Below are 8,799 nucleotides of genomic sequence, written 5' to 3'. Positions count from 1 at the left end.
ATTTGAGCCTTCTCATACTCCTTTGTTTCACTCCTCCTCAGTATCCCCAACACCCTCGTCCACCACCGCAAATTGCTCCAACGCCGCTGTCTGGCTTTACACCCACGTCATCCCTTTCTACCTCGTCGACGATCTTCTCCCCGCCATTCTCAACATCCATGTTGCTTTTCACGAAGGGACGGGAATGGGTTTGGGAATTGCGTTTAGGGTTTGAGGGTTGGGTTTAGGGACAGGAATGGGGAAAGGGAGGGAATGGGATGGGGTTGCCGGTGACGAAGGAGTGAGGTGGTTGCCGGCCGCCAGTCGTTTGAAGGGGTAGGGGGCTCGCAGTGGGTGGTGACTAGGATTTTTCATTTTTTTTATTTATTTTGATATAATTAATTAATTGTAAATTGAATTTTTTTAAAAGGACTAACCACGCAATAACACGTGTCATACTTTACCTTAACAACTAGTTACCTTTTAATCTAACAGGTTTTAACTCATTTTAAGAATATTCCTCTTAAAAGTCGATTTATTTTGAGCTAATCGAAATGTTGGCTTATTTTGAGCTAACCACGCAAAGGTTGACTTCTTGACAATTTTTCCTAATTTATTTGACTAGGTGGCATCTAGCCGTATACTTCTTCAATTTGCAAAAGTAACGGACGTTACCCATCTACTTCCTTCTCCTTCTTCCTCCATTAAAACTAGATTCTCCTTCTTCATCCATTGAAACTAGCTTCTCCTTCTTCCTCCATCTTCTTCATCCTTCTGCGATCTCCACCTTTTACAACCAACACCACTATCTCCGGCGGCTTCGACGCCAAATAAAATGAAAACCCTATGAAAAAGGTGAAATTAAGGGCATGGTAAACCCCTAAGAGTAAGGGTATTATATTCTTCCATTGAAGCTAATTTTGAGCTTTACTTTTTCCATTGAAACTTCTGAAATTTTTCTTCAAACTTTTCTTCCATTAATGTTGTTTTCACAAAGTTAACGCCCTTAACGCCGTTAACTTCTCATATTCTTGAAATTAAAAGACTACCCAGAGTTAAGTATATTAATTGACAATTATATCCTCGTGATAAAGACAATTTGTTTATCGTGAAGATAAACTTATATTTTCTCCAAATAAAAATAGAGTGGAGAGATGTGAAAATAAAGTGAAGAGAACAAAATCCTACCCTCGTAGTGGCAGCTCAAAACTTCACCTATCTATAGTGTGGTACACTGGTACCTACCAAATTCTAAACTGTCACAAGCAGCAAAAACCTCCGATAAACCCCTTTAAACCTTCTTCGTTCGCCGGAAAAACAGCGTTTTCCGGCGTTACAATCTTCACCGAATGTCTGTTATTCTTAGCAGTCGACACTGCAACTTTCTCAAGGTAAGTCGCCTTCTTCCACGCTTTCTCTTTCTTCCTTACAATCTCTCTCCTAAAACCCTCATTTGCTCATTAACCCAGATCCCTTTTACACATTTTGTACCCTTTAATCATACTTTTTCTTCATTTTCTTCAAATTTTACTTGTACCCATCATTTTCTTTGTCAATTTTTGCCTTTTCCATGCTCTAATTCGATTAATTTTGATGTTATTAATTCAAATGAGAGGCGTAGAATTTTTGTTGGGTTATCTAGAATGATTAAGCATCAGGAATTTGAAAATTTGATGGGGTTTTCACAAAGTTTTTGCCCCTTTATTCTATTTGAGATCATGAAATTGTTTGATAGTAGGGAATCTGCTGCTGCATTTTTTAAGCTTGCATTTCAGGATCATTCTGAGGATACTATTAAGCATTGCTGTGTTGTTGCACATTTGCTCGCATCCGAGAATCTTAAGTTGCTTGCTCAGGATGTGATATCTTGGGTTATATTGAGAATTGGGTCTTGTAGAAGTATGGAATTTTTAGAGCTCATGTGGAGCCAACATTTCGATTATGAATCGGATTTTTCGGTACTTGATTCACTTATGAGGGGTTTTGTGAATGCTGGTTTTGTTTATATTGCATTGGATGTGGTGAAGCGAATGAGGGATGTTGGTGTAGTACCGAGTTTGTCGGCTATTAGTATATTGTTTAAGTTGTTGTTCAGGGTTGGTGACTATGGTAGTGTATGGAAATTGTTTAGAGATATGGTTCGCAGAGGGCCTTGCCCATCTAATTTTACATTCAATATTATGATTCTTGGATTTTGTAAAAGCGGTTGTCTTGTGAATGGAGAGAGTTTACTACATGCAATGCGGAAGTTTCAATGTCAACCAGATGTATATACCTATAATATTTTGATCAGTGCCTGCTGTACAAGAGGGAGAACTGCTGATGGATTGACTTGGATGCATTTGATGATTGAAAATGGCTATAAACCAAGTTGTGTTTCCATGACTACTATTATTAATTCGTTGTGTAAAGAAGGTAATGTATCAGCAGCAAGGAAATTATTTGATGGAGTTATTGAATTAGGCCTCAGTCCTAATATCTTCATGTATAATGCCCTAATTGATGGATATGTAAAAGCAAGAAATATAGTTCAAGCAAATAGTGTTTTTGATGAAATGAGGAAGAAAAACATAGCTCCTGATGCTATAACTTTTAACATATTAGTTGCTGGACACTATAAGTATGGGAGGGTAGAGGATGCAGAACATGTCTTAAGTGAATTTTTATCATCACAACTCATACCAGATGCTTCATTGCCTGATCTTTCAGTTTCTGGATTGTGCTGGGCTAATCAGTTAGACGAGGCCATGAAATTGTTAGAGGATCTGATTGAGCGGGGGCTCCCTATCGGTGTTATTGCTTTTAACTCCATAATTGCAGCTTATGCTAAAGTGGGGCTAGAAGAAAAAGCCTTCAGAGTTTATAAAATAATGGTTAAATGTGGTCTTTCTCCTACTTCATCCACATGTAGCTCTTTGCTCATAGGTTTGTCCAACAAGGGTAGGCTGCAAGAAGGTAAGGAGCTCATAAATCATATGATAGCAAATGGTTTTCCTGTGAATAAAGTTTCCTTTACTGCTCTTCTAGATGGCTATTGCCAGAAAGGGGACATGTCAGGGGCTCAAACCCTGTGGAATGAAATGAATCAGAGGGGGTTATCCCCTGATGCCGTTGCCTTCTCTGCTTACATTGACGGGCTTTCTAAAGCTGGCCTTGTGGAGGAGGCCTTTGCTGTTTTTACAGAAATGAAAATGAGAGGATACATGCCGAACAACTTTCCATACAACTCTTTGATTTTTGGCTTATGTAACAGTGGTCTAATGGATGAAGCACTGAAATTAGAGAGTGAAATGAAGCAAATGGGGTTGGTTCCAGATAACTGTACCTTTAATATCATTATAAATGGATTCTGTAAGCAGGGGAGAATGAAGTCAGCTATTGATGCTTTTGCAGCGATGCATCGGACTGGTTTGTCTCCAGATATAGTGACTTACAACACTCTTATTAATGGATATTGTAAAGCATTTGACTTAGCTAGTGCCAATGACATTTTACATAAAATGCATTTTAGTGGTTGGAGCCCTGACATCACAACCTATAATATCCACATGCACGGGCTTTGTTCTAGTCGGAGGGTAAATCAAGCTATAGCAATGTTGGATGAGCTAGTATCAGCTGGTATTGTTCCAAATTCCATCACATACAACATTATGATGAATGGAGTTTGTGGTGACATCCTGGATCGTGCCATGATGCTGGCTGCAAAGTTGCTCAAGGTGGCTTTTATTCCAAATGTCGGTACCATTAATTTGTTGCTTTCTCAGTTTTACAAGCAAGGGATACCTCAAAAGACTTTGATGTGGGCCCAAATGTTCCATGAGATCGGTTTTGAATTCGATAATGTTACATATAAGATCATTGATAAGGCTTACAGTGATTTGCAAGAAGACATGGAAGCTTCAGCAGGTATACCAGAGAAAAGTCTGTTTCTTGACTTTCTCATGTACATCAATTATGACTACTTACGTAGATGTATAAATTCCACTAAACTGCTTAAGCATCCTATAGCTCTACTTGATGATGAATGTCAAGTGTCTTCCAATGCTGGGTAAACTGCATCCTCTTCATATTTGAGGTTCAATGGATCTTTGCTCAACTGTGAATATCTCCTACAGCTAGTGAGAAAACCTGCAATTAGTGGGGCCTTAGGGGTAAAAAATAGGCAGCCTTGTCTCCTAATTGCAATTTGCAATGCCTACAAACTAAATTTCACCGGAACTGGCCAAAATTGTGAAATTGCAAAGACAGTAAGAATTATAGTTCAGGGGAAAAAAATGGAGTCGAAACACCATCACATGTGAAAGATTGCTCGTATCTGGGGAGCAGCAAGGTATGATTCTGCAACTGAATGTATATTTGACAAGGTGACTACTTTCTTAATGTGACTTAGCAAGTATTCATGGCCTGACCTCTATGGCTTTGTGACTTTCTTTAACTATCTGCTGTTAATTACGTACTTGAAAGGCTTTAGTATAAAAATTCCATATACTTCAGTCTTTAAAGGAGCTGTATATCATCAAATGGGATTGTAATCATAGTCTTTTGAGTGGCTGGATGCTTCCAATGCTAACTGCTGAGCAAAATAATTAAAATTCACTCAAAAATATTCATCTTCCTTTTTCTATCTCTGTTCTCCTCTATTTACAGACTAACTGATTTCCCTCTTCTCCTTGCTCGACCTCTAACTAGAATTATGATGACAATTCCTAATGTGACCTTCCCTAATACTTGATGCATTACAAATAAGTTCCATTTGTTGTTTTATGTTAGAGTATAATTTCATGAAGGATTGACTTATTTTTTGTGTTTTATTGTTACAAGAGGTCTAATAACTTTTGAGTTTGTTTTAGGAGCTACGAAATGCATGCTTTCCCAATTTAGTTTTTCTCGCTTGCTTTTTGTTTGAGCTGTTTGTTCAAATACTTTTATTTAGGTGAGTTTGATCCACTATTGACTTTGACACTCTTAATTTAGTAAATCCTTATTAGCCTTACTAAATAATATCAGGGTTCTGTCATATGAAGTTTTCCGCATGCTTGGATCTTTTTGAAGAGTGTATCAAGTGAATCAAGAGTTACAGTTGTAGTACCTTTTCTTTTATTATATTACCTGTGTTCCCAAAAGTTTTTATACTTAGATTTTTGACATTCACAAACTCCATTTACACGAAATTTCTACCTAAGAAAAATATTTTCATGTAGGGTCTTGTTAGATTCGTCCCAATATATATTTTCGCAATATCAACCCTTTAATTTATAAATACTCCCTCCGTATCTAAAAGAGTACATCACTTTGTTTGACACACGTGCCAATGCATAACTTTGACTATTAATATCTTTAATTTTGTATTAATTTAACTAATTAAATTTGGATTATGAAAATGTATGTTGTGATTAATCCAACAAAACTTTACATAATAACATTTGGTCTTAATGTATTACTAAAAATCTAGTCAAAGTTAGTATGTGAATAGTGCAAAGGTCAAATTGATGCACTTATTAAAGAGGAAATACATAACTAGAGATATCATTCGTTAGAGTTTTACATTGGCAGCGTGAAAAGGTTTGTATTTGAATTTTCAGAAATGAATGTAGTATTAGATTATCTTATTAATTAGGTTTCTTGAGGAGCATCTTCTTTAGCACAAAAACCTCACAGGTAGATGTCGGAATAGAGAGAGTTGGTAGAGTGGGTGAAGGAGTGGCTTTGTAAAAATTATTTAAAGGGTGTAGTAGAAAATGGAAATTGGGTGTGAAATTCTGAAATGTAATACAATCAAGAATAATGCATATATTGTTCTCTGTTGTGAAAATTAAATTTTTTTAACATCAAGATCTACATTGAAATATTAGAACCCTTGATCATGTAAAAATGCAAGCATACTAGTATATGCTTGAGATGAAAAGGAAAAACTTGGTACTATGATAGGCTGCATTTTGTCTACACGTTAATATATTTTGCTAACATGTTTGGGAGACCCAGGGGCGATAATCTTAGTAATCTTTTCTGTTCATTTTTTTTAAAACAGATTACTTTGTATGCAAAATGTTGAACAATTTTTTGCAACAGTGCAAGTTGCATGCTGCCACAGGTGTGATTTGTCTCACTTTATATGAAGAATGATTTTTTGACCTTTAACTTATTTTAATCTAATGAGTGGCTATGCAATTAATGTTTGCAGCATGTCATGGGTAGCTGGAGTGCAAAAAATTGAAACTTTGGCTTTGCTGGCACTCTGGCAATGTCATGGGTTGCAGCTTCACCATTTGTAGAACATATACTGCTCATTATTATCATGCAGGTACCATGTAATTAAGTTGATTGCTTGTAAATTTATATTGCTTTAGCTCTTGTGATTTTGGGTGCATTTTAATTCATAACTAATGTGTGGCCTGGGCTTTGCTCCGGGTGCTACTTTGAGTTATTTTTCTGTTTGATTTTTTATTGTGAGTAATTATAATACAATGACAAAATTAAATTATTGTACAAGCTAAGAAACATATGCAATGTGTGTGTGTGCGCAATATAAGAAATCTATTAGGCTCCATTGATATTAGTGGGTGCAAATTTAAATACTATTGATAATAAAAAAAAATATTATTATAAAAATAAAAAATGTTATTAAAAAAAATTTATGAGTCATGAGTATTTTGTTTTTATTAAGTAATTAAATAAACAGTTGATAAGTACTTGTATAATTGTATTATCCTACAAAAATAGGATAGGATGGTAGTTTTGTGTCTTTTTTTTTTTTTTTCTTTAAATTTAGGGTAGTAGTAGTTTTTTTGTTTTATTTATTTAATGAGGTTTGCAGTTCAAACCTCTTTGTATGCATTTTTAGTTAATGATGACATGGAATAAAAATTGTTAATTGGTGATGTGGCGTGATGCTAGTGTAAGAAGCAGCACACATGGCACATACACATTTTTAGGAATGCTTTTTAATATAAAGTATAGATGACATTTAGTATTTTTGTTCTTGCGCCTTTTGTTTTTTTATTTCTTGGAAAATAGATCTACCAATATTATCACCCATTTCCAGTAAAAGAAATTAACCGTGGGTCATTATATGAATATGCGTAGGCAATTAGGCATCAAGCACCATGCACCTCATACTTATTACATGCTCCCCCTCTCTTTACAAAGGGGGAAAAATCTAGGAATATGCCAAGTTTATACATGCTCTCCTACTATGCTTATTTCTTTTACATCTTTTAACCCTAAAGTTCCTTTCTGTCCACATCTTGGAAACAGCTACTGCTACTCTTAAGGCAGTTTTTTTATTCTGTTGGAATTGTATATGCTGTTTATATCTAATAGTTGCTTGTTGCACCTCATCCATGAGTGTTGAACTCTGAAGTAAGATAACATGACTATTATCCTGGAAACCATTTTACTAGGACAAATTTTTTAGCTCTTACATTTCTAAGGATGTAGGCAGGGTTTGATTGCAGGAAAAGGTTAAAGGTGGTTTCCTATAAATGCTGCACCTCAACATTCCTGTACATGAACCTAGGATCCTAGAGCACTATCTAGTGTAAGGCTATAGAAGTTCACTCAAGCGTTGCTTCTTGATGCTTCATTCTTTGTTTGTCTTGTAGAAGTTTTTCCGGTGTTTTAAGATTGCTTTCTCTATATTATATTTAATTTATATACATGGCAACTTTCCCAACGCTCCAAATGGTAAAAGAAAGTGCTATAGGTTGATGCTGCTGCTGAAAATACGTCATATTTGGAGAGTGGATTCTTATAATATTTTGTATTGTCTCTGTAAATGTTTACAGCAAATTAGCATATATGATCTTTTGTGTTCCTAGAGAACCCAAGTTAAGCTATTGTATACTAATGCGCTAACTTCTGTCATTCTCCTTGCAAGCTCCCAGCTCAAGCTACCTTAAATTAGCTGATATATAACTTGTTAGAGTTGCTAATGTGCTTTCTATCAACTGATTAACAATATTTTTTCGATCAGCTATCCTTACTCCCATTTCCTGCTGCAGATGTCCCTAGCTGCACTAATAAACTACAGAGTATGATGGACTATGGTCTTGAGGGGGAGGTGACCCTACTTTGTTGCGCCCTGGTCTTATGACAAAACACATTTATACTACGTATCTCCTATTTTACGATGGAGGGCTTCAGGATAAGGCCTATAATCATCTTCAAGTTTCTACCAACCACCAGCTATTTGGAGGATGTTGCAAGAAATTCTTGCCTTCAAATCTGCATGATTTCGAAGATGTACGGAGTTTTGCTGCTTATATCTCTTGGGTTGGTCTTTGTGCACTGCAGAGGGGGCAATTTGTATCTTACACCTGATTGTACTTCACAGCTCAATGAAGTAAGAATGTATGACCCTTAGCTTAATAAAAAGGGCCAAGCTAATTTTTCACATAAGTTCATTAGAAGATACTCCCTCCGTTTCATAATGTTAGTCTCATATACTATTTTGGACGTTTCAAAAAGATCTACCCATATTGAATATGTTCCATATTTAACTTAATTTTTTTGGAATTAATTGGTTGTGGATTGATGACATGGCTTTAAGTATGAAAATCTCTACCTTGAATTATGCATTACGACTTATGCTTTCCAAAAAAAAAAAAAATCAAAAAACTTAAATAAGGTACCCCATGTCCCAATCGCCAATGCAAGTACAATTTTAATAGCCCAAATATAATGTTATATGCTATTGAAATTAATGTTATAATAAAGGGGTACAAAAAGTGGAATAGCTCAATTGTTTTTCATAATTTATTAAGCATGTTACAACATTAATTTTATTTAGTCGTTTTATGAATTCAGTGTGTTTTGTGTGCG

The 8,799-nt window shown here is 35.6% G+C and overlaps 1 protein-coding gene across 2 annotated transcripts; it reads left to right on the top strand.

Moving 5' to 3' along the window:
- Positions 1 to 1,161: 1,161 nt before the first annotated feature.
- LOC110697859 (pentatricopeptide repeat-containing protein At1g63330-like) lies at positions 1,162 to 8,371 on the top strand. 2 transcript variants are annotated; one of them, XM_021875267.1, is made up of 4 exons: positions 1,162 to 4,309; positions 6,008 to 6,070; positions 6,161 to 6,280; positions 7,980 to 8,371. In XM_021875267.1, exon 1 carries the CDS (start codon positions 1,329 to 1,331, stop codon positions 4,029 to 4,031), a length of 2,703 nt encoding a protein of 900 aa, XP_021730959.1. In that variant the 5' UTR covers positions 1,162 to 1,328; the 3' UTR covers positions 4,032 to 4,309; positions 6,008 to 6,070; positions 6,161 to 6,280; positions 7,980 to 8,371. The 2 variants fall into 2 exon arrangements, with proteins under 2 accessions (XP_021730959.1, XP_021730960.1); XM_021875268.1 differs by lacking the exon at positions 6,008 to 6,070.
- The last annotated feature ends 428 nt before the right edge of the window (positions 8,372 to 8,799 follow it).

This window comes from Chenopodium quinoa, unplaced genomic scaffold (assembly GCF_001683475.1).
Source record: "Chenopodium quinoa cultivar QQ74 unplaced genomic scaffold, ASM168347v1, whole genome shotgun sequence".
Classification (NCBI taxonomy): Eukaryota; Viridiplantae; Streptophyta; class Magnoliopsida; order Caryophyllales; family Amaranthaceae; genus Chenopodium; species Chenopodium quinoa.
The sequence above is the reverse complement of the archived record's forward strand: the minus strand, read 5'-3'. Positions and strand labels throughout refer to the sequence as shown.